General features: G+C 55.1%; 12 protein-coding genes across 12 annotated transcripts; 6 read left to right on the forward strand and 6 right to left on the reverse strand.

Moving 5' to 3' along the window:
* Nucleotides 1-80: 80 nt before the first annotated feature.
* LTR77_010627 (uncharacterized protein) lies at nucleotides 81-608 on the reverse strand (the record flags this gene model as incomplete). The annotated part of the gene is made up of 1 exon (XM_064807844.1): nucleotides 81-608. The coding sequence occupies one exon, from the start codon at nucleotides 606-608 to the stop codon at nucleotides 81-83; it is 528 nt and encodes a 175-aa protein (XP_064653922.1).
* A 792-nt stretch (nucleotides 609-1,400) lies between these two features.
* Nucleotides 1,401-4,004, reverse strand: LTR77_010628 (uncharacterized protein; the record flags this gene model as incomplete). Its single annotated transcript, XM_064807845.1, has 4 exons — nucleotides 1,401-2,509; nucleotides 2,565-3,698; nucleotides 3,757-3,870; nucleotides 3,932-4,004. 4 exons carry the CDS (start codon nucleotides 4,002-4,004, stop codon nucleotides 1,401-1,403), a joined length of 2,430 nt encoding a protein of 809 aa, XP_064653923.1.
* A 1,508-nt stretch (nucleotides 4,005-5,512) lies between these two features.
* LTR77_010629 (uncharacterized protein) lies at nucleotides 5,513-6,065 on the forward strand (the record flags this gene model as incomplete). The annotated part of the gene is made up of 2 exons (XM_064807846.1): nucleotides 5,513-5,853; nucleotides 5,918-6,065. The coding sequence occupies 2 exons, from the start codon at nucleotides 5,513-5,515 to the stop codon at nucleotides 6,063-6,065; spliced, it is 489 nt and encodes a 162-aa protein (XP_064653924.1).
* Nucleotides 6,066-6,982: 917 nt separating this feature from the next.
* Nucleotides 6,983-7,261, forward strand: LTR77_010630 (uncharacterized protein; the record flags this gene model as incomplete). The annotated part of the gene is made up of 1 exon (XM_064807847.1): nucleotides 6,983-7,261. The coding sequence occupies one exon, from the start codon at nucleotides 6,983-6,985 to the stop codon at nucleotides 7,259-7,261; it is 279 nt and encodes a 92-aa protein (XP_064653925.1).
* A 199-nt stretch (nucleotides 7,262-7,460) lies between these two features.
* On the reverse strand, nucleotides 7,461-9,227 carry ALO1 (D-arabinono-1,4-lactone oxidase; the record flags this gene model as incomplete). Its single annotated transcript, XM_064807848.1, has 1 exon — nucleotides 7,461-9,227. One exon carries the CDS (start codon nucleotides 9,225-9,227, stop codon nucleotides 7,461-7,463), a length of 1,767 nt encoding a protein of 588 aa, XP_064653926.1.
* Nucleotides 9,228-9,840: 613 nt separating this feature from the next.
* On the forward strand, nucleotides 9,841-10,847 carry LTR77_010632 (uncharacterized protein; the record flags this gene model as incomplete). The annotated part of the gene is made up of 3 exons (XM_064807849.1): nucleotides 9,841-10,209; nucleotides 10,259-10,781; nucleotides 10,837-10,847. The coding sequence occupies 3 exons, from the start codon at nucleotides 9,841-9,843 to the stop codon at nucleotides 10,845-10,847; spliced, it is 903 nt and encodes a 300-aa protein (XP_064653927.1).
* Nucleotides 10,848-11,699: 852 nt separating this feature from the next.
* Nucleotides 11,700-12,665, forward strand: LTR77_010633 (uncharacterized protein; the record flags this gene model as incomplete). The annotated part of the gene is made up of 2 exons (XM_064807850.1): nucleotides 11,700-11,713; nucleotides 11,768-12,665. 2 exons carry the CDS (start codon nucleotides 11,700-11,702, stop codon nucleotides 12,663-12,665), a joined length of 912 nt encoding a protein of 303 aa, XP_064653928.1.
* A 495-nt stretch (nucleotides 12,666-13,160) lies between these two features.
* PAP1 (polynucleotide adenylyltransferase) lies at nucleotides 13,161-15,239 on the forward strand (the record flags this gene model as incomplete). The annotated part of the gene is made up of 5 exons (XM_064807851.1): nucleotides 13,161-13,303; nucleotides 13,355-14,703; nucleotides 14,754-14,865; nucleotides 14,921-15,050; nucleotides 15,141-15,239. The coding sequence occupies 5 exons, from the start codon at nucleotides 13,161-13,163 to the stop codon at nucleotides 15,237-15,239; spliced, it is 1,833 nt and encodes a 610-aa protein (XP_064653929.1).
* Nucleotides 15,240-15,768: 529 nt separating this feature from the next.
* On the reverse strand, nucleotides 15,769-18,236 carry LTR77_010635 (uncharacterized protein; the record flags this gene model as incomplete). Its single annotated transcript, XM_064807852.1, has 2 exons — nucleotides 15,769-17,565; nucleotides 17,616-18,236. 2 exons carry the CDS (start codon nucleotides 18,234-18,236, stop codon nucleotides 15,769-15,771), a joined length of 2,418 nt encoding a protein of 805 aa, XP_064653930.1.
* Nucleotides 18,237-18,485: 249 nt separating this feature from the next.
* Nucleotides 18,486-20,750, reverse strand: LTR77_010636 (uncharacterized protein; the record flags this gene model as incomplete). The annotated part of the gene is made up of 4 exons (XM_064807853.1): nucleotides 18,486-19,663; nucleotides 19,738-20,041; nucleotides 20,098-20,581; nucleotides 20,638-20,750. 4 exons carry the CDS (start codon nucleotides 20,748-20,750, stop codon nucleotides 18,486-18,488), a joined length of 2,079 nt encoding a protein of 692 aa, XP_064653931.1.
* A 730-nt stretch (nucleotides 20,751-21,480) lies between these two features.
* LTR77_010637 (uncharacterized protein) lies at nucleotides 21,481-23,485 on the reverse strand (the record flags this gene model as incomplete). Its single annotated transcript, XM_064807854.1, has 8 exons — nucleotides 21,481-21,874; nucleotides 21,935-22,248; nucleotides 22,306-22,347; nucleotides 22,405-22,808; nucleotides 22,894-22,970; nucleotides 23,024-23,103; nucleotides 23,160-23,337; nucleotides 23,391-23,485. 8 exons carry the CDS (start codon nucleotides 23,483-23,485, stop codon nucleotides 21,481-21,483), a joined length of 1,584 nt encoding a protein of 527 aa, XP_064653932.1.
* A 585-nt stretch (nucleotides 23,486-24,070) lies between these two features.
* LTR77_010638 (uncharacterized protein) lies at nucleotides 24,071-26,064 on the forward strand (the record flags this gene model as incomplete). Its single annotated transcript, XM_064807855.1, has 4 exons — nucleotides 24,071-24,260; nucleotides 24,320-24,574; nucleotides 24,633-25,320; nucleotides 25,374-26,064. 4 exons carry the CDS (start codon nucleotides 24,071-24,073, stop codon nucleotides 26,062-26,064), a joined length of 1,824 nt encoding a protein of 607 aa, XP_064653933.1.
* Nucleotide 26,065: the final 1 nt, after the last annotated feature.

Below are 26,065 nucleotides of genomic sequence, written 5' to 3' on the forward strand. Positions count from 1 at the left end.
GCTTCCAGCCACCTTAACCGTTCGAGAAGACTCGATCCGATACGGCCAGAACACCCTCTCCGTTCCCCCTCGCTTACACCTCACTCCCACGAACTCGCATGAAACCCCGCCAGCCCCTCAAGCACACTCCTCAACCTCCCCCTCGTCGCGACATCAACCGAAGAAGTCTTCGGCAGTACCTCGCTCAGCCTTGTTCCTGGGAGGAGCGACATCCGGCAAACCTGGTACATCGCAATCGTCCGCGTCGGAACAAACCAGTCTAGTTCTTCGAATTCGGGAGCCAGGTCGGCGTACCACTCCCTGGCATACCTGCCGATTGAAGGGGTGATGGCGTGGCGTTCGGGGCGGATCTGGACGACGAACTCGGGTTCGGCGGGCTCTCGACTGCTGTCCATGACAGGATTCGCCTTGACTCGTAAGAGGGTGGTGTAGGAGCATCCCCCCTGCCACGCAGCCTCCTCGAGCACGTGTTCCGGAAATCGTTCCCGGGTGAAGCGGAAACACGTCTGCAGCTCCTCAGCATCGAGTCCAACATTCGACCCTGTGCAAGTTGAGGGAGCAGGAGGGGTAGGAGGGAGCTGCTGGAATATTGGTGGACGGCGATACATGGTTCGTATACATACATGTTTCTATGTTCATGTAGAGTTGCAGGAAGGTGAAAAGGAGGACATGCTGTCGAGCAGAACTCGCAGGGAGCGATGAGGTTGATTGCTTGCTTGCTACCACCGCATGCACGACGCAGCACACGACAGCGATCAAGCGAAGGGGGTACATGTGCATGTACATGTGTTGCTACCGCATGCGATAGAGGGGTAGAGGTACCTAGAGCTCTCCCATGTGCTGCCACCATCAATCGAGCGACTCGGCCATTGTGGTAGCATTGCTCTGACAGTCAGACAGAGTAGGCGAAACACATCTGACCCTGAGCATCGCACAGGCATCAGATAGCACAAGGGGATGGACGAGAGAGCCGATCTGAACGTCACACAAGAAACGTCTGTCTATACGCGTATCCGTATCCACTCATACCCGTTCATCCGTTCTGTCTGTCTGTCTGTCTGTCTGTCCTGTGCATATATCTACCCGTGACTCACGCGTGTGCAGCACATCGACACGCCCAACTGCACACACAAACACAGCCGTCCCAGCATCCATCATCACATCTCCAATGGCCAAGTAGAAAAAAAAGAATCAAGGGTATCGCTAAAGTTGAAGCCCCAACACAACCCGCTCCACTCCCATCATCATCATCTTCATCCCAAAAAAGGGTCGCTCAGATCCAGTGGCGGCGACCCATCTCTCGCGGTCCGCAAGAAGTGAAGAAACACGTCGCTGCGCAATCTATACCTCGTAGAACCGAACCGCAGGCGCTCTTTCCAACGCTCACAGTCAAACCATCATCACGTCGTCCCAAAAACCGGCGCTTTCACCAACACGCTCCTGCCCCGAACCGCAACCCCAATCCCGGCCGCCATCCTTACGCGCGGCATATCCCTCACCCCCTGCGAGCTCTCGGGTCGATTCAAACTGCTCGAACTCCCCGTCGCGCCCGCCGCCTGCTTCCGCTGCTCGGAGCTCTTGCGCTCGCGCTCTTTCTCGCGGCCACCGCTCCCGCCGGTGATGGCGCTCAACATACTCCTCCCCTTAGAAGTCTTATCGCCACCGCCGTGTCCATTGCCGCCCCCGCCCTCGGTGTTGTCCGTCATATCGCTGTGCGCGCTGCGCATGCTCGAGCGCTCTGCCGCGTCGTCTAGCGCGGAGTATTGGAGCGGTGGGATGCCGGATTCGAGCTTCATCTGGTCTTGCAGGATGCTGTGGCCGGGCATGTAGTACTGGATGTTGACGTCGCGGCTCTCGAGGGGGAGGTGGATGGCGATGCTGACGACGAGCTCGACGATCATGTGCACACCGCCCTCGAGGTCGGAAGGAGGTGGGTCGTGGAGGTGGGTTGCGAGTGCGCTGCAAAGGCCTTCTTGCAGCGACTCGGTGAGGTAGGTACGGTTGTCGGCGCATGACGGTGAGCGAAGTGACTCTTGCAGACCTTCAAGAGTGGACAGCCGCCAGCTGACGACTTTCGAAGTGAGGTTCTCGTCGTCTTCCGAGGTTTGTGAGGGTGGTGCCGATCGGCGAATGTTGGTCTGTATCGATTTGAGCTGCGCGGAGAGTGTGGGTTCCAGGTCGGGGTGGAAGATCTTATCGAACACCTCCGACACGATCCAGCATGATATGAAGGCTCTGCCAGCCGCTGTCATCTCTTGCTTGCCAGTCGCAACCGCATCCCGGTTCACCGAACCCATCAGCCATTGCGGCACGCTCTTCCAGCTCTTACGAATACTGAAGGCCAATTGCGCAACCAGCCCGTCGAGTCGGTTGAAGCGTGTGCTGTATTCGCTGTCGTCGAGTGATGTTCGTGATTGGGAGAGGCGTTGGTGGGCGAGACTGTTCTGCAGCTGCTTGACCTGGTCTTCCTTTTCAAAGTAGTACTTCTTGACTTTGGTATACTTCTCGCCTGTCACCTGCGTCAGTATCGATATGAGTGAAGTTGGTGGGAATATTCGACATACGCAACTCCTTGTGATCTTTAATCAGCTGGTTGACATCCTCTTCGGTCATGTCTTCGCTGGATTGCGTGGGCTGTGGCGTTATTCGTCCCACGGTGACGTCTCCCGACTTGCCCTGTGAAGTGGCCTGCGAGGGCATGCCTTGGCTGGCGGCGGGGACGACAGAGGCATTGAAAGCAGGTACGCCCTGTTGACCGCCGTTCTGCCCGCCGAGAGCCGAGCCTTCCCGAGAGTTTAATCCATTGTGCATGCTCTGCCGGTTCGAGTTGCCCGAACGCTGCGCTCGTGGTGCTGGCAAGCTGCCATTGTTGTTCGAGGACATGGACGGCTCCTCGGCGCCTGCGGACGATTGCTGCTGATGTGGGTTGCTGTAGCTGCGCGATGACGCCAGTTGCGGTCGGGAGGTTTCCTGTGACAGGTACGATGCGCCGGCGTCCGGGGGAGAGTATTGGGAGTTTTGTTGCTGCAAGGACTCCTGAGAAGTGTAGTTGGGGCCGCGAGAGGACGTGCTGATCGGTTGGGTATGTATAGCGAGCCCAGTGTTGGTGTGGCTCGACGGGACCGTGCGCGAGCTGTGATAGGTGGACGGCTGCGTTGAAGGATGCTGCGGCTGCGGCTGACTCGCTTGGTGATAGGCTGCTTGTGGCTGTGCTTCCTGCGGTTGTGCTGGATAGGGTGCGTTGTTGTAGCCCTGCTGCTCGCTCAGCGACCCCGGAGGGCTCAGGACCCCCTGCGCGCCGCCTTGCCTCTGCTCCCGGAAGCCTTGTTCGGTGTTCAGCCGCTGCAGCCGGCGTTGCGACCAGCGATCCAGATTGGCGGGACTGTGTCCGCTGTCGGACGATGTCTTGCCCGGGGCTGTCGAATATTGCGCGCTCATGGGCTCCGCCGCGACCTCGTATATATACTCCGGTTGGGCCTCGGGCTGCTCGCTGGGCGTCGGCAGCTGTACGAAATCCGGCGACCACAGCGGTGCTGGCGACGGCTCCGCGTACTCGTTCCTACGCGCGCCTTCTCTTCTCGACACCGTCTGCGACCGGGAAAGCCCTCCGGTCAATGGCGGCGAGGCCTGCGGGAAGTCGTCTGGGGAGAAGGGGACGTTCTGGTCGAAGCCCGGCTCGATAGCAATAGACCTTCTGTCTGTGTGCTCAAGCGGGTTAGCAATGTGTCCCTGACCCCCTCCTGCGGTCCCACGTACCGCCGGCGTATGTGGAGTTGAAATTCCGTTCGCTGACTGTCGCGCTGCGATTGAGGTTGGGGCTACCCTGAGGGCGGGGGCTGCGGGACTGGGGTCGCGGCGACAGAGGGAGATCTGATGTCGGCGTGTCAGCGGTGGTGGACTGGTGCTCTGACAGAGTTTCTTTCGATCGTACCAGGGTGCTGCGTCTCGGGAAACAGCTGGTTGTGAGAGATCTTGCGCGTCGCCGGCTTCAAGGGCCACCGCATCGAGCAGCGCACCAGGGCCCAGTATGTCCAAGTGGACGCGATGGGCCTGTCTCAGTGGCCTTGGTCGGTGCGCGGGGGTTCTCTGTTCTATTCTTGCTCAACGCGCCATTCCACCCGGCCGTGTGCCTGTTACTATCAAACTGTCAGGAGTGCTTCTTCAATATGACTGCTAACGGTGGCTCTGGCGGTGACAACGGTGGATGTGACAGGTGGTGTGTGAAGACAGCAATGTATCTATTCAGCTAATAAGCTGGACGAGCAAGCCATCCCGCTCGCGAATCAAAAGGCTAGATCTCCAGAGACTGCCCCAGGTGGGAGCTGTCTCCGCTGACTTTGCAGTATTACATGCTATTCATGGCGTTAGGATACATCTCGTTGTCCTTCTTCCTCTTCTTCAGCAGCTCGAATTCTTATATAATCTATATCGAAAGGTGTTCGGGTTGTTCCTCCTTCCACAGCTTCCTTCCTTGCACCGCGAAATGCACCCACCACGCTTCTTCTCCACGCTTTCTATTAATAACCCCTCCCCCTTCTCCTCCGTGTCAAGACTCAACTCTGTGGCGCCCTCCAGCGTTTCTCGAGCAGTCGCACAGAGGGGATGCAGTCTCCTACAGTCTTGCGACCATGTTCCATGCAAGCGCCGAAGCCTTCGAGACGGCAGAGAGTAGATTGAAGCATCATCTATCTGAAGGGAGCCAGCGCTGAATCTATCCTCATCGCGCTCCATTAGGCCGACTTCTCCTAGAATGCGGCAGACTCTCGGTTCGACGTGTTCTGTTACACCATCACCGTCGTTCACGATCCGGCGGGCGACCACCCGAAAGCCCCCCCTATTCCTGTCTTTTCGCTGCAGGAACACGGCACAAAGAGATTTGCTGCGCATCCATCAGATCCATCCTGCTCAGGGCCAAGGACAGCGGCCGAATACAGGTAAATGCTCCCTCACCAATCGTCCCGCGCAGCAAACAACGCACGAAGACGACACTTTGCGCTCATGGTCAACGTCAAGGCCGTCTGATCGCTTCCAATGGCTGGTTTCAAAGATTGCACCCAGCCAATAGCTGCGTGCGACCTCTCCTACTTCTCGCAAAGCTTGGCGATATGCACAGATGTGTACCTGTCGATCTCATCCACCGAGTGCACCGTGAGTCTTCACACGCCAGCGGCTTCAACGACTCGCAGGTGGGTAGGGTAGGCGGGCGGGGTTCCCAAACACGCCAGAGGATTCACGATTCACCTTGTCGTCAGTCTAAAGGATCGCGCTTTCCACCACAATCTTCCTTTGTCGCCGTCCTCTTCTCTTGTTGTTCGTGCATTCAACTACTAATACAGCTTTCCTTGTCCCGACTTCACCAACTCTTTGACCGATTTAGATTGCTGGGCGGTGCACGTCACACTACCTCACCGAGCAATACTTAATACAACCCGCAGAACCTCACTTCAATCGACGACATCACTACACGGAGGCATTAAGCGAAGACTTCATACAACAACACACCACCAGCAAAATGTTCACCACCACCCTCACCCTCCTCACCCTCCTCGTCACCCTCACCACCGCCGCCGCCAACAACGCCGGCCTCCCCTTCCAAATCTCCAACCTCAGCATCGCCCGCGTCCTCGGCGGCAACGTGACCCTCACCTTCACCGTCCACGACCCCGACCCCCTCGGCAAAGCGACCAAATCCTGCAGCGGCTCGTGGGTGACGGGCTCCAAAGCGTATCCCGTAGACACGTACCAGGCCTGCGGCAACACGACGTTTGGCTGGCACATGGAGAGCTACGAGAGCATGGGCGATTTCGTGCTGGGGCTGGAGCACTCGTACACGGATCCGAGTGTTGGTGAGCCGTGAGTACACCTTCTTTTTTTGCGTGTGGAGTATGAAGATGAAGGCTAATGTGTATATGTACAGACCCTACGACCGCATCACCAACTTTGCCAAGACGAACATGACGCCCGCCAACCACCCGTGCAAGACCAAGAACGGGCAGAAGGTGTGCGCGCAAAAGAGCAACAGCGTCATTAAAGCACCTATATGGGGCACGATCGCGAAGGCGTAGACTTTCGTTCTCGATGATTGATGTCCGTGTCGGGGAGGATATTTTAATCAGGATCTACCCGCTGCCGTGCACCCAGAAGGTGCCACCACGCTGGGAGGCTGCAGCGAGCGTGCGACCACGACGGCGACATGTTCGGTGCATATGCTGTGGCAGACGACAGGCCACTATTAATGTCAAAAAGGCGCATGTCACTCGATGTGCATTGCATGTGATGCTGGGTACATGTAATATGTAATACTAGATACACCCGCCTGTTCATCAGGCATATGATGACACCTGTTGACACCACAACGACTCATCTCTACATAGCTATCTTCGCTGTCACGAGATATCCCGATTTTCCCCCGTCTTCCACCGTCCAGGAGACTCCCGTCGTGGCGTGGGCGTCGCTTCGCTGCAGGCCGAGTCATGCCGACGCTTCGCTTCCAGCTTGACTCATCCGCTTTGCTGCCCAAAAATCACCTCACCTTTCCACGCATCTAGCAAACTTTTCCTATTTTTCCCTCTAGGCAACGTGACTACACGCGCCCTCGTCACATGAGTCCGCGGTTGGGCGCGGCGTTTGCGACATCGGTGAGTCGTTTTTGTGGGATGGGTTAGGTTGGTAGAAGCCTGCTCTGACTCTCACGAGCATACAAGTATAAAAGTCAAAGGTCGGTCACTCATTCTGCTTCTTTTTTTATTGTTAGACAGGACACTCCTTTAAGATGGAACGGGCACGATCACACTCCCTTGCGTTCGGAGATGGGGGTACATGTATGGATGAGACCTACCACATGGGCCAGCGACAGAATCGCAAAAGAGTGCGACATCGACCGCATCGTGCTGCAAGGAAGGCGCAGATGCAGGTGCAGTCCACACAGACGGATCCATCGATGCGGTCGTTCTCATCGTTTCCATCCTTTCCATTCACGACGATGCCGACGGCCATGTCGATGGGCTACAGCTATCTCACTCCCTCCACCACAACCACTTCCACTCCGACTCCCACAGCCTACCAAATCTCCAAGGCGGAGCGAAGTACATGTACTCACAGCAACCCCTTCAAGAAGGAAGACCCATCAACTCGAGACCTCAGGATCTTCGGCGGCACGGAGGATGAGCGGAACGCGAACGCGACGGATCTGAGAGGGGCGATGCTGGATGTGGTGTTGGGCTTGTTTGATGGGGTGGATTACGATGATGGGTTGTGCTAGCTCTTCGTAAGGGAGAGTGGGGAGGGGGTGAGGGTGGCGGTGCTGGTTGCGACGGAACGAAGACGAAGACTAGCAAGGAGCTGGAGATAGGACAGGCAAACAAGCCATAGATTGAGTAGAGCGCGAGCTCGCCCGCTAGATAGATCATCACGGCATAACACATCAAACATCATCTCCCCTCATCCCTCCAAATGTCAATTCACATCTTATGGAACACCGTCGTCCCCGTAACCGTCTCCTTCGCCCCCGGATGATACCTAAACCCCTCCTCCTCCCCCTCCTTCGCCAACGCATCAAACACCGTACTCTTCTCCGCCTCCGCGCCGTGCATCATGTCAAAACTCTCGCCACTCGAACTCGCACTCGGAGACTCGGCTTTGCTCTCCTTGGTCTCGAATAACTCTGCCTCCGTCTCCGTCGGCCGGGACCGCGCGGAGCTGATCTCGCCCATCCAGACTTGTCCTCCGTTCGGGGCTTTCGAGCGGGAGACCTCGCGCTCTTGGTGCGAGAACTCGGATCTTTCGCCTAGGCCGAGCGCGCGATGGTGCCATTCGCCCAGGAACATGCCTTCCGGGTCGGCTTCGTTGCGGATGCCCTTCCATTTCTCCAGATCCGATCCAAAGGCCTGCTGGAGGTATTCGGCGTTGGTGTAGGAGAAGTTCTTCGCGTAGTGCGGTTTCCCGCCCAATTCACGCATGAGATACTCGAAAGCTTCGTAGTACCGGTCTCGGCACGGCGGGTCCTGAAGGTAAGGGCGGTAGAGCGTGGCGTTAAGGTATAAGGTTGGACCATCAGCGCAGGTGTTGTCGAGGAACGGACGGGGAGAGGCGCGGTAGGTGCTGTCGCTCACCCGGACTTCGATGGGACAGTGCACCCACAGGCCTTTGGAGCTGAAGGGGATGTCGCTGCCGGCTTCGCCGTTGATCCAGGCGGAGAGGCGGGAGATGGCTTCGGGTCCTTTGCTGAGCGGGATGGCCCACTCGTTGACGAATTGCGAGTAGAGGCAGTTCATCAGGAGGCCGTCGCGGATCTCTTCGACGGCTGTGGTGGCGTTGCCGGTGCTGAAGCCGTATTGCATGCCGAAGACGAACCACTCTACAGCCGGCAGGATCCAAGGGATATAGTTCGACAGCCAGAGGAGGTTGTGGTAGGTATGGAACCCCACCGACCCGCCATACCACGTCTCTTCCGGCGCTCGTCGCTCTTTAGTCGTCTTGTCGGCCGACCAAATGATCGCGCGCTTCATGTACGGCATCCACCAGACCCGCGTAAACTCCTTCTGCGTCCACAGATCCGTCTGCCACCGCGTCAATATCTCATCCAGCCCAACCAACTTCTGCTCCCACTCAACATTACACGACTCCACCATCTGAAACTCCACCTCCGTGATAATCCCCAACGCACCCAACGATATCAACGCCGCCCGAAACAAATCCGGATTCTGCTCCGCCGAACACCTCACCGCCTGCCCGTTCGCAAGCACAATCCTCAGCGCCCGCACATTCTCCGACAAAATACCATGTCTTAGCGAACTCCCATGCGTCGCCGTCGCGATCGCGCCAACAATGCTCTGCGCGTCAATGCTCCCCAGATTCGGCACTGTCAACCCATACTTCGCCGCCTCTTCATTGAGCTGCCATATCCGTATCCCCGCCGCGACAGTCAGGGTCTTCTTCTGCGCATCCACTTTCAACACACCACTGTAATCGTCCAGGTTCACCATCCAAGACGATGTACACGTCAGATCACTCGGCGAGTGCCCGCATCCCACGACGACGATGCGGCGACGGCATCGGCGGGCGAGCGTGACGACTTTCTGGATCTCGTCGAGGGACTGCGGGCGGATGTAAAGTTCGGGCCGGGACTGGAAGGTTTTGGCCCAGGTTTTGTGGATGTAATTGGGGGTGGCGCGGAAAGGGGTGGAGGGGGAGGTTTTGGCGATTTCGCGCTCGATAGAGGCGTCCATGATGCTGAGTGGTATCGTGTAAGGTAGTCGCTTGTCGGTGATGGTTTTTAAGTTCCTGTCCTGGATTGACGACAACTTCAGCCGCAGCTATTGGAGAGTGTCTTCATCACCGTCGTCAACTCGGAGGATAGCATGAGAAAGAATTAGTTTGTTGGTTAGCTAGAACGAGGTGGTGTCTGCAAGGGAAGTCCCTCGGCCTAGACTGGCCCGCGCCGTCATAGACTTGAGTCAGCACCTTCCTTCCGGACAACAACACCTTCACCACATCTACCATCAATATCAAGTATTTGATGTAGCACGTTGCCATGAGGAGATAGCAACAATGCCATGCTGTACACTGATCTATTTGTATGACGAATGTTCAGCCAGCTGTTGTGCATGCATAACTCCAGCCTCCTATCTTACTAACTATTGCATTCACAACCTCCAGTCCAAGAAGTTTCAGGTACATGTAGGTATATAAACGGTGGCTACTAGGAGACTTGACATAACTATAACCACTCGTGCATACGGTAAGCACTACTTCCGACATTCGGCTTCTATGTTCTGAGATCACTACCAATTCCATATCCCTTTTCCCTCCTCCGAGCCTGGCCCACCGCTCACTACAACCATGCCCGCCCGGCTCATCTGTGGCAACATCAACGACCTGGACCCTGGAAACCTCAAGGCGACACTCAAGGACGCTAGAATCAACCAGCTCGACACAGCTGCCCGTTACAAGAATGGCGAATCCGAACGGAAGATCGGCAGTGCGAACTTGCCGAAAGACTTCAATATCGACACGAAGATCGATCCTGGAGCCAACGGAGAAGGTTCGCTGGCCCCGAAAGCCATCGAGAAGAGCCTAGCCAGTAGTCTACGAGGGCTTGGTGTAGAGAGCGTTAATATCCTCTACTGCCATGCGCCGGACTATGTCACGCCTATCGCTTTGCAAGCCAAGGCGTTCGACGAGCACTATCGCAAGGGAGCCTTCACACACGTACGTCTTCCTATCTGCTTGAACAACTGCGACGCTGAACGTCCCTTAGCTCGGCGTATCCAACTTCCCACCCTCAATGATCGAAGAATGGCTCTCCATTTCCGAGCAAGAAGGCTACGTCAAGCCCTCTGTCTTCCAGGGACAGTACAACCTACTCTGCCGCGGCTACGAAGAGACTCTCTTCCCACTGCTTCGCAAGCACGACATGATCTTCAACGCCTTCAGCCCGCTCGCAGGAGGCTTTCTGCTTGCTAATTTCACCGCGGATGGTGTCCAGGCTGGTTCGCGCTTTGCTCAAGCAGCCAACTTCCGCGGCTGGTACGATAGACCGAGCATGCATGAAGCCGTCAAGCGCTTGCGGCAGATGGCAGCGGAGGCAGGAGTGGGGATGGATGAGCTGGCGCTCCGGTGGATTGTGTATCATTCTGCTCTGAGTGACAAGGATGGGGTCATTCTTGGGGCGAGCAGGATCCAGCAGCTGGAGAACAACCTGGCTCAGATCAAGAAGGGCCCGCTGGAAGAGGGAGTGGTCCAGCAGCTGAATGAGCTGTGGGAAGGAGTGAAGCATGAAGGTATGACTGTCGATTTTGAAGAAGATGTGGTCTTTGCTGACGTTGATGGCTGTAGCGGAGTTCTGATTGTCTGGACGGACACTTTTTGGAAGTAGTAAGCCAATATTGATGGGACATGCTGGAGATGTAGTGTCTTTGAATGCCACGCTGGCTGGCCTAGTCCACCCACTCGTGTTCCCACATCAGCCCTAGACCTAACGGCGCATTGGAGTTTGCCTTGTGGCTGTGTTCCAGTCAGCGCAGCTCAGCCTTCAAATCCGAGTGCAACTTCACATCTTTTCGGAGGAATGCACCAACTATCAATGCTTGCACCTGTACCTGTTCCGTGAGCTTAACTCCATTATGACGTGCGCTCGAGTACTGTCCAGCATCTATGTAATGCACCGTCGTCATCCTTCAGCGCGCGTCCCATGGTTGGAGCTGAGAGTCTTCGCCTAGCGCGAACTGTGCCATCTCGTCTTGCCAGGGTGTCGACCACCGTACTGCCACTCGTTCTTCATTGAGCCTTGCTCCTGTATTTTACACTGCAGTGATACTGATACATACTGTTGTACTTTTGTCTACAGTAAAGCGCGCCTTTCGCCAGACCATCGAGACTCGCGCAACGACACCAAGAACCCCTACGAGCACGCCGCGAACGATTCAAGGAACGACCATCTGTACGACCGGCTGAACGAAAAAGCGAAAGTAACTTGTTCATTTGCAAGAGGTGCCTGCTTCAGTAACAAACATTCATTGGAACAGAGGACGTAAGAGGAGGCATTGCGGTCACCACCCGCGAGACTGGATGCCATAAGGCGCATGCGCCTGCCTAGAAGGCCGCGGGCGCACAACTATAGGGCCACAATCGATGATTTGAGCACAAGTCGGGATGACGTCGCCTGGTACTGGCGGTTGTTGGCCGTTGTGGCCACGACCATGATACTGGGAGGGTAGGTAGTGTGCTATTATCAAAGAACGGTGCGCGTTGCTAACTGGTACTCAAGCTTCCTCATGCTCCCGGCAACGTTCATACACGACGACGAGCTTCGAGTGTCGAAGCAGGTCATTGGAATCTTTGCGGTCGCCATACTAGCTGGCGGGTTCGCCTTCACCGGACTGTTGACCTTCGCTGTCCGCGATGCCGAGTTCCATGCCAACACGGTCTACCTACAAAGCCTCGTATCGTGTGCGGTTGGTCTGTTGACCGTACTATACAGCTTGTTTATCAACAAGCGCTACTACTGGAATATCCCAGCATATCTGTCCACAGCCGTTGCAGTCATTGGTATTCTGGCATACAGCGGGCTGGTGTTCTACAAATCCCACAGGACAGGACGCGTGAGACCGCGACGGAGCATGGTACCTAGCTCGCTCCCTGTCCAGCCTGAAGACAGCAGGAGTACGGAGACCTTGGTGCCTCGATATCAGGATACAGCGTTTTACGACAACTACGTCCAGAACATGTGGCCGACATCAACGAGATCGCCGAGTCACTCGCCCCAGCCTGGAGGCCATACCTCGGAGGCCATCAGCGAGGAGGAGATGCAGCGACAGCAAATGCTCATGCTTCTGAACCGGGAGACTCCAAGCACGACACCAGATCTTTCTCAGAGCACATTCCGAATCGACTGGCAGGGCCAGGATCAAGACCAAGACGACAGGACACCCGTCTCAGGTTACTACGAAGCAGGAACACAGACCTCAGGCTCCGGCTCCGGGTCGTCCGGTTACCCACGAAGCGGTATTTCGAGGAAGTTTTCATGGCAGACACAGACTATGCAGCCGTGGGATGGAGTCTGGCGTGATCCTGTACCTGCTTCCATGCGAGCACCTGGTCGGGCACAGATGTCTGGGTTTGATGTGAGGGAGGAACGGCGGCGGCAGATTGAGTCTGGCCGGTGACGATATTCACGACGTTGTGACTATTTAATCGACGCTTGGCCGTCGCGACCCTCTCGCCAGGGCCTGTCTGCACTGGAATTGAATACAGCTTCAGACCAAGTGACGGATGCCGTGCTGTGTTCTTTATCTCATGACCCAACGACGAATGCTCTCCACACTGTAGGCACATCTTGAACTCTTTCACATGTCAATCGCATACTCGCTCGGCAAGACTTCCGAACTAGAGGTCGGTGATCGGCCCGTCCCACACGCTAACATCTTGAGAATCAACGGCTCACAGCAGCTCTCCGAACAACTCCCACCACCACCACGATGGCTCCCAAACCGCCGTCGCATCGTGTTCTGACATATAGATAGCCCTAGGTTACTAACACATGTCAGGACGCAAAGTCCGCCTTCTCACCCTTCCAACGCTGCCGCCTGGCCGAGACGAGCATTGACAGTGAAGAGCCGACTGTGAGCGCACTCACGGTAAGGAAGCAGCAATACCTAACGATGGCGAGCGATCCGAGATTGGGCGTGACGCCCACCATGTCCAACGATCCGCCGACACCCAAAGATCTCAAGCTCGACGATGCGCTGCTGCAAGAGTTGAAGTCGCGGAATGAGTTTGAGGCGCAAGAGGAGACGCAGAGAAGGTAGGTGGGGTTTGCACATGCTGCGAGGTCAGTGATGCTGACGTATTGCAGACGGACCGTGCTGGAAAGACTAGAGAAAGTACTGAAGCGGCTCGTTGTGCTGGTCGGCAAGCAGAGGGGACTACCTCAGGGCATCCTCAGCGAAGCCGGCGGGAAGATCTTCACCTTCGGCAGCTTCGAGCTGGGTGTATACGGCCCAAAGTCCGATATTGACACGCTCATGCTCGCTCCAAAACACGTCAACAGAGACCACTTCTTTGAGCACATTCCAGGCCTGCTCAAGAAGGAGTTCAAGCCAGAGGAGATGACCGAGCTCACACCAGTTCCAGGGATCAGTGTGCCAATCATTAAGCTGGACCTTTGCGGTGTCTCGGTGGATCTGATCTTCTGCAGCTTGCAGCTCTCCTCCGTGCCTAAGAATCAGGAGCTCAACGATCTCAACCTGCTTCGTGGTCTTAATGAGACAGATCTGCGGTGTGTGAACGGTACACGAGTGACCCGCCGGATCCTGGACCTGGTTCCTCAGACGAAAGTGTTCCGGATGGCACTGCGTGCCGTGAAGCTGTGGGCCAAGCAGCGTGCGCTTTACGGCAACATCGTCGGCTATCCCGGGGGTGTCGCATATGCCATGATGGTTGCTCGCATCTGCCAGCTCTACCCAAGAGCAGCGGCTCCCAACATCATCCTCAAGTTCTTCTTCTTGATGCGAAAGTGGAACTGGCCCAATCCGGTCCTGCTTCAGAACCATGAGGATGCGCCTCTGACGCTCCGTGAATGGGATCCTGCAGTTTACCCGGGCGACAAGCGACATCTCATGCCGGTCATCACCCCAGCTTACCCTCGCATGAACGCTTGCCATACCATCGGCCCATCTACCAGAAAGGTTCTCATGCGAGAGATGGAGCGTGCCGAAACCATTGTGAGAAGCATCTACGACAACAATCGCCCATGGAAGGATCTTTTCCAGCGCCACAACTTCTTTACTGATGCCTACAAGCACTACATCTGCGTCATCACCGCGGGCAAGACGAAGGAAGCGCAACAAGCCTGGTCTGGCCTTGTTGAGTCGAAGGTCAAGTGGCTCATCGCTGGTATTGAGGTGTCGGATGCTAAGAGCGTTGAGCTTGTGCAGCCTTTCAACAAAGGCTTCCTCCGTGTTCACGAATGCAAGAACGACGAAGAGATGAACAAGACGCTCGAAGGAAGTCTGGACTGCCAAGTCAAGGAGATCAAGACGGAGACCACCGAGCAGGCCAACGATATCGTGGTTCAGTCCGCAGCGCAGACGGAAGCAGATGGTCAGCACGTCCCTGAAACTAACGGCGCAGCACCAGCGGAGACGAACGGGACTCGAATGATCTGGACCACTACATTTTACATGGGCATTGGGTTGACGAAAGGTGAGTACTCTAGGGGTCCATCTATGGGAATTCGCTGACTGAAATATTAGGTGCGGCCTCTCTGGACATCTCAAATCCAATTCAGGATTTCAGGCGTACTTGCATGGACTGGCCAAACTACAACCCCGAACTGCATTCGATTCGTGTCAAGCACATGCGCAAGTAAGCAATCACCCAACCCGCAATTCCATTTAAGGTCCACACTAATACGCGACAGCTACGATCTCCCAGCCGACGTCTTCGTAGACGGCGAAACGCGGCCGACACGCGTTAAAAAGGCGAAGGCGGCTCCGAAGCCTGAAGACGCGGCGGCTAACAAGCGCAGCTTCTCCAGCACGGGCTTGGACGTATGTGACAGCAGATATGAGCATCGCTCACACAATCCTAAACGTCTCTCCCGTCCAAGGTGAATTGACATGCTAACCGATGCGTGACAGGATAACCATGATCCAGCTAAGCGCCGTCAGTCGGCCAACGGGCCAAGCTCAGCCGCGAGACCTAACGGAGTGACCGGCATGAATAATACGGGTGGCTGAGCTCCATGATGCTGTCGGCAGACCACGATCAGACGATCTGCTCCACGACCTCCAGCATTTGGACCTTAATCCTTGCAGAATGAGACATTCGGAGCGCGGAGGAAGCTTCGCCTTTGATCAGTCGCTATGCTACGCGGCCAACGATTGAAAGGCCAAATGAGGCTCTACTTGTCGCACGGTCTACTCAAAAAACGAAAAGCAAAAAAAGCAAGAAGAAGTTGCAGGTGCTCAGTGGCTACACACTAACGTGAGGGTACAGCAGGTGAGTGTCCTTGACAGCGCCGAGCTCGCGCCCGCTGAATAATGGCCACGAGAGCTGTAGGGCGACCGACGACATGGGAACCGGCCAGCGTGTGTTGTGGAGGACCTGACGGCCAAGCGATCGCTTCATCGTCGAGGAGGAAAGTGGATGTGACAAGAGGTGGACATTATTACTTTTCAGCTCAAGAACTTTCTACGTAGCTGTGCAATCGAACGAACGTTCCTCAGGCCTACGGGTCTTAACAACCACAACCATACTCCCTCCAACTCAGCGACTTGGAAGTGAACCATCCCAAAGAAACGCCTCCAAGACTTTGCCCGAGAACTCTCCAAGAAGGTGTTCTGTAGCACTGTCTGCAATCTTACAATCAATAAGCTCCGGCCTCACGCTGCTGCTGGACAGCAAGCATCGCTTCAAGTACATATCACACGCCTCCAAACAGCCTTCTGCTGCGCACTTGCAGATGTAGCTAAGAGGCTGCTCGTGGTTCGCATCGCTGAACTTCCGCATAAAGCGCATGCATGCGTGGTAGAAGGCGAAGTGGTTGATCCGCGTAACGGGCATCGTAGGGTCGTTGAACTCTGAGAGGACAGCGGCTTGCATTCTTTCGACCTTGGTTGCTTGGAGGCGGTGTTCGTCCGCTCCTTCTACTCCCTCTGCTTGGACGTGCGCTGATATAGCGCTATCACGCCTCTCAGTCGCAGCGATCCGTTGCATCACGTCCTCATCGAGCTTGTACTGCCCTTGCACCACAGCAGCGAAGACCGAGACTTTCGTTGGACAGTAGCTGCGTCTCCAGTTCGTGCTACCATGGCTCGAATCGTGCACGGAACAGAGATCCCACCTCTTGTCCCCCTTGCCTGATCCAGATCTGCTGTGATGTGAGGACCGCAGGACCTTGGCGCCTCCCCATCGCTTCCAGCAGCTGAATACATTGTGCGTAGATCGCTTGCCCAGGAAAAGAACGTCCTTGTATGTGTCGCACACAGCTTCCAGAACAGGGAGCTGGGAAGCGTCCAGCAGTCTTGCTTGAACCAGCGCGTTGTAGACGTGCAGAGTTGTGCCGACGTAGTATCCGTAATGCCAGAGGTTCGAGCCGCACGTGGCAGTCTGAGCAAGATTCGTCATTGCGTGGAAGCCGGACATCCATGGAGCTTGGTAGAGCAGATCGAAGCGGTTGATCCTGGTGAAGTGGTTGAGGCTGTTGTGCCAGTCTACAATGCTGGCTAAGACTGTGGTACCGTTGGCTCTGAAGCAGGAGCACGGGACGTCTCTGTTGTGGAGGGTTGACTTGACCGTGATCAGGAGGTTGAGTGACAGCTTCAGTGCATGTAGGCGAGCGATACGCTTCTGTGCGGGCTTTTGTGGTCGCTCGATAGTCGTTGCGTCGCTGTCAATTGCATCAAGGCTCTGAAAAGTCTTGTAGGACTCAATAAAGAGATACAGTCCGAAGCAGAGATTGATATGGTTGAGTGGAGCTTCCTCTTTCTCGTTGTCGCCCTCCAGAAAGAGCTCCAGGTCACGCCAGACGGGAAAGCATGGTGTCTGCTGATGCTGGCTTTCCTTTCGCATCTGGATATCTTGATACGCTCCACGTAAGACGGATCTCAGTACACGTCGCTCACTGGCTTCGAGATCTTCGGATCTGGATACCGTCGCCGGATCCGTTGCGAGGAAGTCCGTAACGTCCTCAGTCGGGAACGAACAGGAGGCGCATTGACATTGGCGGCATTTGACACGATAATCGAGATCGTGACGAGAACTCAAGCCACCTCTGAACGCCAGCAACTCTTCCCAGACGAGGTGCAGTCCATCCAAGGTAGCTTTGCCGCTCGTCGGAGCTCGATCTGGCACAGAAGTTGCATGAAAGTCCCGCGCCAGGGCTTCGTATCGCTTCTTCAACTGGGAAGGATTGCGGATTTGGTAACTTTCAAGGGCACAGGTGAGCGAGCTGCTACACTCATACGCACAGCAACTGGACATTGCAGCTACCGCAAGCGGGATGGAGCCATCGGCAGCCTGGCGGTAAGACCGTTTGATTGTGGTCATTAGATGCTCCAGTTGCTAAACGTGCTGTCAGTCAATTCCAAGAATCAGTAGTCGCGCTGACTTACAATGAGGAGCGAATGAAGACTCGCCCACTCTTCCAAAGCGTCGTCTGCTATGGCTGGCCCCTGAGTTCGTAGCTTGTTCTCTCCCTCTGGATCAACGTCGGAAGGTACTGACGGCCCCTTGTTGCAGTCTTCGCAGCTGCTGGTCGTGACTTTCCGCGTGCCATTATCGCCGTCATTGATCTTGAGGCAGTCGAATGAGTTCAAGAAGGGCAAAAAGAGTTCTTGAGACTTGCTCCGAGCGTGCGACAGGCGGCAGTTGCATTGCTTATGGGCCTGGTAGATGTCTTGGTAGATCCCTTGGAAGGTCTCATTAAAGTAGACATGGTGGTCCGTGGACTCACAGTCAGCAGTGTTAGGACTGGACTTGTAGAAGGTCGTCAAGCGTCGGCGAGCATTGATTGCTTGTCGGAACTTCTTCAAAAGCTCTTCCGGGATGTCCACGCCGCACGAGAGAATGCAGTCTGTCAAGTACCTCATTTCCTTGACGGAGTGAAGGCATGCCCTGGAGATCCCAGCGCCAGTATTCTTCGTGAGCCATTTGATGACATAGTTGGTGGCTTCCTTGTAGCTGGCATATAAGGGAAAGAGGCTTCCATCGAGACTGAAGGAAGCGGTACCCATGTTGTGCTCTGGAATCAGTACGCTGTTATCGCAGTGGTCCTAGATGTCTCGGTCCTTGACTGCTTCAATGTTTAGTTGTGGCAATGAGGTAATTCCCATCAAGGTGCCGGTCTCCATCAATGTTGTTATGAACAAACCTTGTCTCAAGAGCTACCCAACAGCTGTTTGAGGGTTGAGTAAGAGAAGGTGAGCAGAAGCACAGAGATCATTTTATTCAGCAATGCCTAGTATCCTGTCTCAACAGCAGCTTTACAACTTTGGCCTGAACCCTGGCGGCTTGCCTGGACGACCATGCCCCTTATGACCCGGCCCGCCGTGCTTCTTACCACCAGAAGGCGACGACGAGCCAGCAGACGACACATCAGTATCAAGCACAGCAACGCTTAAATTCGGCATGCTGAACTCGAACACACCGTCCGCATTCGCCGTGATGACCTCGGTGGTGGTTGATACCACGTTGACTCCAGTAAAGGGGTCGTTGTAAGCCCAGGGATTACCCTCAGCTTGCGTGCGCATGTCCAAAACAGCCTTCGTACCAGCTTTGACGCCGTCAAATGCCACGGAGATGGGGACGTCGGCTTTGTTGGTGGAGTTGTAGACTGCGCCCTTCCAGACCATTGCTCCGTCTCGTTCCTCGTCTGTACCCGCTCCGTAGTAGAGAGGGCCGTAGCCCGCTGGGCTTTCAACAGGCAAGACATGCGTGATCGGATGAAGAGCGAATAGGTCCCAGACATACCAGCTGGTGCTTCTCGTAGTAAGAGCTGGGTCGGCTGCGAACTGGACCAAGGTGATAGACCACTGCCAGCGATTCATGTTGCGGAGAACAGGTGCATAGAACGTCCCGAGTACACGGTCAGCGTTGCGCTCGTAACCGATCATGCTGACGGCTTCGCCAACAGTGCCGATCCACCATGGGAAGGGGTGGAGGTCTCCGTCGAAACCTGTGCCGTTGTTCACGAAGGTGGCTGCCACCTCTCCGACGATATGTCTCACGGTCTGATTGTCAAAGAGGTCGAACTCATCAACTAAATCGTCAGGTTCACGATACGGATGATAGTCGCCAATGGCAGGGTTCTGCGGTGGGTGATAGTTGCCTGGGCTGCTGGTATCGTACGCCGAACCGGAGTACAAGATCTCGATGTCTGGGTACACCTCATTGATTGCTTGCTGGAACAGCGGGAAGCGGTATCTGAAGTAAGCATTCCACCCCTTATCCCCGCCGGCGAGCCAGTCTTCGTTGCCCACTTCGACATACTCGAGGGTGAAAGGCTCTGGGTGTCCCAGCTCAGCACGGCGGGAGCCCCAGGTAGAGTCGGCAGGACCGCGGACGAATTCGATCTCTTCCAGAGCTTCATCGATGAATCGCTGCAATTTGTCCTCAGGGGTGATGTCTCCGTTGAGTGACAGGCCGGCGTATACCGCAAGTACTATAATGAGATAACCTGTTAGCATTGAAACGGCGTCATGTCTTCTCTGAGTGAGAGGACATTCGACAACGTACCAAACTCCACCTCAAAGTCTTCTGCCCACTCGAGATACTCGAGCAAACCCAGTCCATGAGTCTGCTGATAGCCCCAGACGCCAGCGAATCCAGGTCGCTCAATGAGTGGCCCAATCGAGTCTTTCCAATTCCAATAGGATCGGTTGGTGTTGCCCTCAAGCATATTGCCACCCGGGAAGCGAATGACGGAACTCCATCCATACAGCGTCTCGGCCACATCCACACGCAGACCGTTCTTGCGGTCTTTAAAAGTTGGCGGGAAGAGTGAGATAAAGTTGAAGTCAAGGTGGCCAGAAGGAGCACCCTGCATAACATCAGCATAAATCCAACCAAATTGGGTGAAGCCAAATCGGCACTCACAGCAGCATCAAATGTGATGGCCAGGGTGTTGTTACTATTCGGGGCATCCTTCGTTGGCACCAGCTCGTAGGTGTGCTCAACCCACTCGTCGCCGGTCTTGCACTTGGACTTAACCTTCGTAGACCCGAAGACAGCGTCCGTCAGGTTCGACTGCAGCGAGGCGGTAAAGTGGCCGTGATATTCGCCCTTGACCCAGAAAGTTCCGGAGTACGGCTGCTGCTTGACATCCATGCCCCAGTAGCCCTCGTTCTCGAAGCCAACAACACCTCCGCCTTTAGGAGCCTTGACACGCATGGAAGCCGGCAACGCCTCGGAGAGCGGCTCGTCAAGCATTTGGATGCTGAGCTTTGCGCCATTGATGCTGTAGTAGCCATCCGTGCTGACTGGATACTTCCTGGAATATTGGAATGCTCGGTTCCTCACGAGTTCGGCATAGATGCCACCATCACCAGAGTTGTTGATGTCTTCGTGCAAGAAGCCGTACCTATCGAGGAGTGCCGTCAGAGAAAGCCTCGATACCAGTAAGATTCGACAACATACCTAGTCTGTCCATAGCCGGTTGCATTGCCTCCAGAAGAGCTGACAGAGACCTCAATGGCAGCGGTAGAAGCTACGCAAGCTGCTGCTGCGAAGGCATATTTAATGGCGACCATGTCGATTTCGGCGGCGCAAAGAGCGTGCACTGGCAATCTACAGATCCAGTCTCCATCGCGGTCGAACGAGCTACAGCCACCTTATACATCACGCCGATCTGGGCTCCACGAGCTCTCATGGCATTCGAGGATAAATCGCAGTCCGTTTAGGGTAAGAGATTGAGGGGAGATCGGGGTTGTGATGCAGGCCAAGGCAGTGTTAGTCCATGACAAGACGGAGAAACTCAGTGGCTCGTTTTCTTGCTTCTATTACGCCTTTTAACCAGCCAAACATCGTGTCGCCGTACAGCCACGGAGACATTGGCATTTCTTGTTTCCAGTGCAAACAGAGTTCGACGTCAACCTGTTACCTGCGGTGGTTGTCGCCGAGGCTTGAGCGTAATAAAGAGGATAGGCTAACGATACTGGGTCAAACAGCCTATGCAGACCGGTGCGATAGCCCACGGGAGGCTCCTCTCAGTCCTTGATGAATTGCCGGAATGTGCCTCTTGAAGTGCCGTAACACGGCATTGTGCAGACAGCAAGTCTTTGCTTTCAAAGTCGCCAGGCTAGACGAATGATGGGGATTGAACCAGGTTCGAGGGATGATTGCAAGACTCAAAGAATGAACGCACAAGAGCAAGTGTGATGCAAGCTTGGCAATTTGAGCAAGACGACCTCCATGTTGACTTCAGTCGTATTCTTAATGAAGAACCGCTCATCTTCCCACAACCGTTTTGCAAACAGTCGACTAGTTCTTTCCCGTCCCATCCGAGTCCTCCCTAAGCTCAACAACGCCATGCGGTTTAGACAAAGCATCTTTCTCATACAGCTGCTCCGCGTTCTGAGTAGTGATCTTGGAAAACGTCCTCAACGGAGCTCCACTGGCGAAGAGCTGATCGACCTCTTCCAGACTCCGGTTCTTCAACTCCGGAATGATAAAGAAGACTCCAATGACCATCAGGACGTTGATGCCGCCGTAGATGTAGCCCAGCTTGCCGCCGAGGTTGGCATACTCTTCGTTGATCAGGTATGGCACCGTGAAGGAGGTGACGAACGTGGTGAGCACGGACACGACGATGGCCAAAAGGTTGGTCTTCTCCTTGACTCGCGAGGCAGCCGCTTCGGATACAACGACGTAGGCTCTGCAGGGACCAACGGTGTCAGTGTGATGAAGTGTTTCATGCTCACAATTATCAACTTACACTGGCGCCCACGAAATGTTGAAGAAGAATTGGAACAACATCAATGACGCCACCATTGTATCTTTCCCGGATTGCGAGAGTGTGTTGGGGTTGGTGCCCAAGCCACCGAGGATGAGCATGAAGACGCCCATTAGCGAGCCACCGCAGAGGAGCATCGTTCGACGTCCCATGCTGTCGACAACGAGCAAGGCCAGTAGGACGGCCACCAGTGAGACGATGTTCTGCACGATGTTGAAAAGGAAGGATTCGCTCGCGTAGCCCTGCGACTGGTAGAAAACAACGCCATACTGCGAGGGGAATGCTTGGCCCGTGATCTAATGTATGTCAGCCTATGCCGCCGACAAAATAGATGTGCATTGGGCTGGGCTTACCTGTTGCCCAAACATTGCGAACACTGCAATACCGGTACGGAGCTGGAGAATCAGTCAGCGATAGGACATGCACAACCACCGCCAGTGTATCCGACTTACCCTATTCTTACTGTCGAACACTTCTGCCCAGCTGCCCTTGTGGGAATTGGCATCGACATGTCGGAGGCTCTCGAGTTCGAAGCTGACTTCCTCTTCCGTCGCCTTCTTTCTCAGCTTTCGCATGTTTTTGGCAGCGTCATCATATCGATCCTGGCTCAACAACCATCGGGGAGATTCCGGCAAGATCGGCAGCAGCACAAAGATCAGACCGGGCATCACGAGCTGGAGGCCGATCGGAATCTGCCAAGCTGCATCGGTCGAGAGGCGCTGGGTGCCGTATGAGATGACAGCCGCAATGACTTGCCCGAGAACGATCATGCCTTGAATCGTGGAGGCGAACATTCCGCGCAGCTGAGGGGGAGCGACTTCAGACTGGTAGATTGGGACGACAACGACGGCCATGCCTGTGACCATTGAACCCGAAGTCAGCGTTGGTGTTAAAACGAGCAGAGCGATAATGCAGTACAACTCAGCTGCCGTGCTACTTACCCGTCATAGCGTAGGTAATGATGCGTCCAATAGTAAACTGCGCGGACTCGACCGCTGAGGTTTGCAACGCTACACCACTGTGTTTTTCGTCAGCATCTCGATCCGTGTATCTCAAAGGCCATGGACGTACATGAACGAGACAATGCAGAGACCCAAGATGGCAGCGCGACGACCCCAGCGTTCTGCAATCATGCCGCAGGATATGGCACCCTAATCAGTCAGTCTTTTTGACGAACGCTGCGGATCCCAGGGACAATGCTTCGTACCAAGGCCTTGCCAATGAATGGTGTCGCCGTCATGATGGAGCGCAACCAGCCAGCCAGCACATACTCGTCGCTCTGTGCATCGTAGTGACCGAACTTCTGCACGAATGGCGCCATAGCCTGTACGCCGCTAAACGTTCCGACATCGAAACCGAAATTGAAGGCGCAGAAGGCCATGTAGCTTGTAAGCAGGTCAGTAACAAGTCCTTCAAGCAAACGTATCTGTCCACGTACACCATGATGAAGACTAGAATGCCATTGAAGTATTGGAAGCGCTCAAGGAAGGATATCTGGTCCTGTTTGTCTTTGGTCGTGTTTGGGGGCGCCATTCTTGCTTGGGTACGTGGGAGACACGAGATGGTGATTCTGGGGGAGGTGAGCAAGGGTGCATGTATCAAGATGAGCAGACGAGCCGTGCATAATATACACTCCGCGGTACACCATATGGCCTATTGCGGGGACTCTTGGAGCAATGCATGTCGATATCTGGCCGCGAGAAAGAGAGTGGTCCGTGAAGTCCGGACTGCAGCATCCTCGTGGCGACAGCGGCTTGCGCATTGCTGTTGTCGGCTCTCGCGGCGGCTCTCGCAGAAGATCTGGTTCCCGCACCCTCACCTCCACTCCTGATCTGGTTCCATGTCTGCTATTGCACGGCAGTGTTCAACAACACCAGTGCTTCCGAGGGGGCACTACCACGCGGCTCTCCGTCTCCATCCGCTTACTGGTGGATCTCTAGTTGATGTGCCAGACCGAGTCATGATTTATTCACTCTCAAGATTCTCTCCAGTAGGTATTCTCGGCTTTCGATGAGCAAACCGCATCGTCCGAGGTTCTGGATACTCTGTCTGTAATAGAAGTCCAACTCCAGTCATTTGGCTTGCAGGGAGAATCGACAAACAATCTCCACCGCCAACATGTCTAGCAAAAGGCCTAATTTCCTCGTCATCGTGGCCGACGATCTGGGATTCAGTGACTGCGGTTGCTTTGGCTCAGAGATCCAGACTCCGAACGTGGACAGGCTTGCGAAGGAATCGGACGCGGCTCGATTTACCAACTACCATGTTGCGGCGGCGTGCTCTCCTACCCGTTCGATGTTGATGACTGGTATAGTTCTACCCCGTCTACCCTTGAAATACAGCATATTGACCAAGCCGACTTCATAGGAACCGACCATCACATTGCAGGACTTGGTCAGCTCCACGAGATGACACGAGCATCCCCGGCCCATCGTGGACAACCCGGCCATGAAGGCTACCTGAATGACCGTGTTGTCGCTCTTCCAGAGTTGCTCTCCGAAGGCGGATATTTCACCTGCATGAGTGGCAAGTGGCATTTGGGTATGCGGCCGGAGCACCATCCAATCCAACGTGGATTCAAGAAGTCATTTGCCTTGCTTCCAGGATGTGCCAATCACTACGGTAAGCATGCCCCTTCTTTGCCCACGTTATGATTGTGCTGAAATGACCGATCTTGAAGCCTACGAACCTCAATACGAGGATCCTCTCCATGAACCGACCAAGTTCTTCGAGACTGCCACCAGGGCTCTCCACGCAGAAGATGACCACTTCATCAAGGAGTTGACGGAGGACTTCTACAGCAGTGACGCCTACGCCGATAAAATGATCAGCTATCTGAGCGAGCGAAGCGAGGCTGAGAAGGACCAACCATTCTTCGCCTATCTCCCTTTCAGCGCTCCCCACTGGCCTCTGCAAGCGCCCAAAGAAAGCTGCGACAAATACCGCGGGCTCTACGATGACGGACCTGAGGCGTTACGTCAGCGACGTCTTGCTCGTTTGGTCGAACTCGGCATGGTCGACCCAGATGTGAAAGCCCACCCCGTAGTAATTATAGACGGCAAGCCGGAGAACTGGTCTGACCTCCCACCTGAGATCCGGCAAAGCTCATCTCGAGCTATGGAGGTGTATGCGGGCATGGTCGACCGTATGGACCACAACATTGGCCGGGTGGTAGACTACCTGAAAGAAACCGGTGAATATGATAATACCTTTGTATTGTTCATGAGCGACAACGGCGCAGAAGGTGCAAGCTACGAGGCTCAGCCGCTGGTGGGTCAAAGCATTGTTGAGCACATTGACAAGTACTACGACAACAGCCTCGACAACATTGGTCGTGCGAACTCATTTGTGTGGTACGGCTGTCGATGGTGAGTATATTGTCTGCGGTGTAGTACTGGAGCCTTGCTGATTGCTTTCGCAGGGCTCAGGCAGCCACGGCACCTTCGCGGCTGTATAAAATGCACTCCACCGAGGGGGGCTGTCGGGTGCCGTTGATCGTGAAACCGCCTCGCCAGAAGCAAATGTCTGGCGGCTCAAATCCAGCTTACATGACAGACGCTTTTTGCACGGTGATGGATATTGTGCCGACGGTGTTGGAATACGCCCAGCTGAAACATCCTGGTGCGCAGTATCGGGGGCGCAAGATCGCGCCACTGAAAGGTCGCAGCTGGGTTGACTTTTTCACTCGCCCTGTCTGCAATGGATCTATCGTCTCGTCGAAGAAGACCATTCACGACTCAGACTATGTGGTCGGGTTCGAGATCGCTGGGTCAGGAGCACTGAGGCGCGGAGACTGGAAGATCACATTCGTGCCGGCGCCCAAAGGGCCCCAGAAATGGGAGCTCTTCAACATCAAGACCGACCCAGGCGAAACCGACGATCTAGCAGATAAAGATCCCGCGAGGATGGCAGAAATGCTGGCGCTGTGGAAGGAGTACAAGGAGGAAGTTGGCTCTGTCGGCGTTGCAGGTGAATATCCTTCTTATGTCCAAGGCGACCCCAACACGACAGTTGCGGACGAGTTCGAGGATCCTTATACGTGGATCAAGTACATTGGGCGACCAGAGATGACACCGGAGCGACTCAAAGCGACGATACCTTCTTGCAGGTAAA

This window comes from Saxophila tyrrhenica (assembly GCF_035928015.1).
Source record: "Saxophila tyrrhenica strain CCFEE 5935 chromosome Unknown scaffold_25, whole genome shotgun sequence".
NCBI lineage: Eukaryota > Fungi > Ascomycota > Dothideomycetes > Mycosphaerellales > Extremaceae > Saxophila > Saxophila tyrrhenica.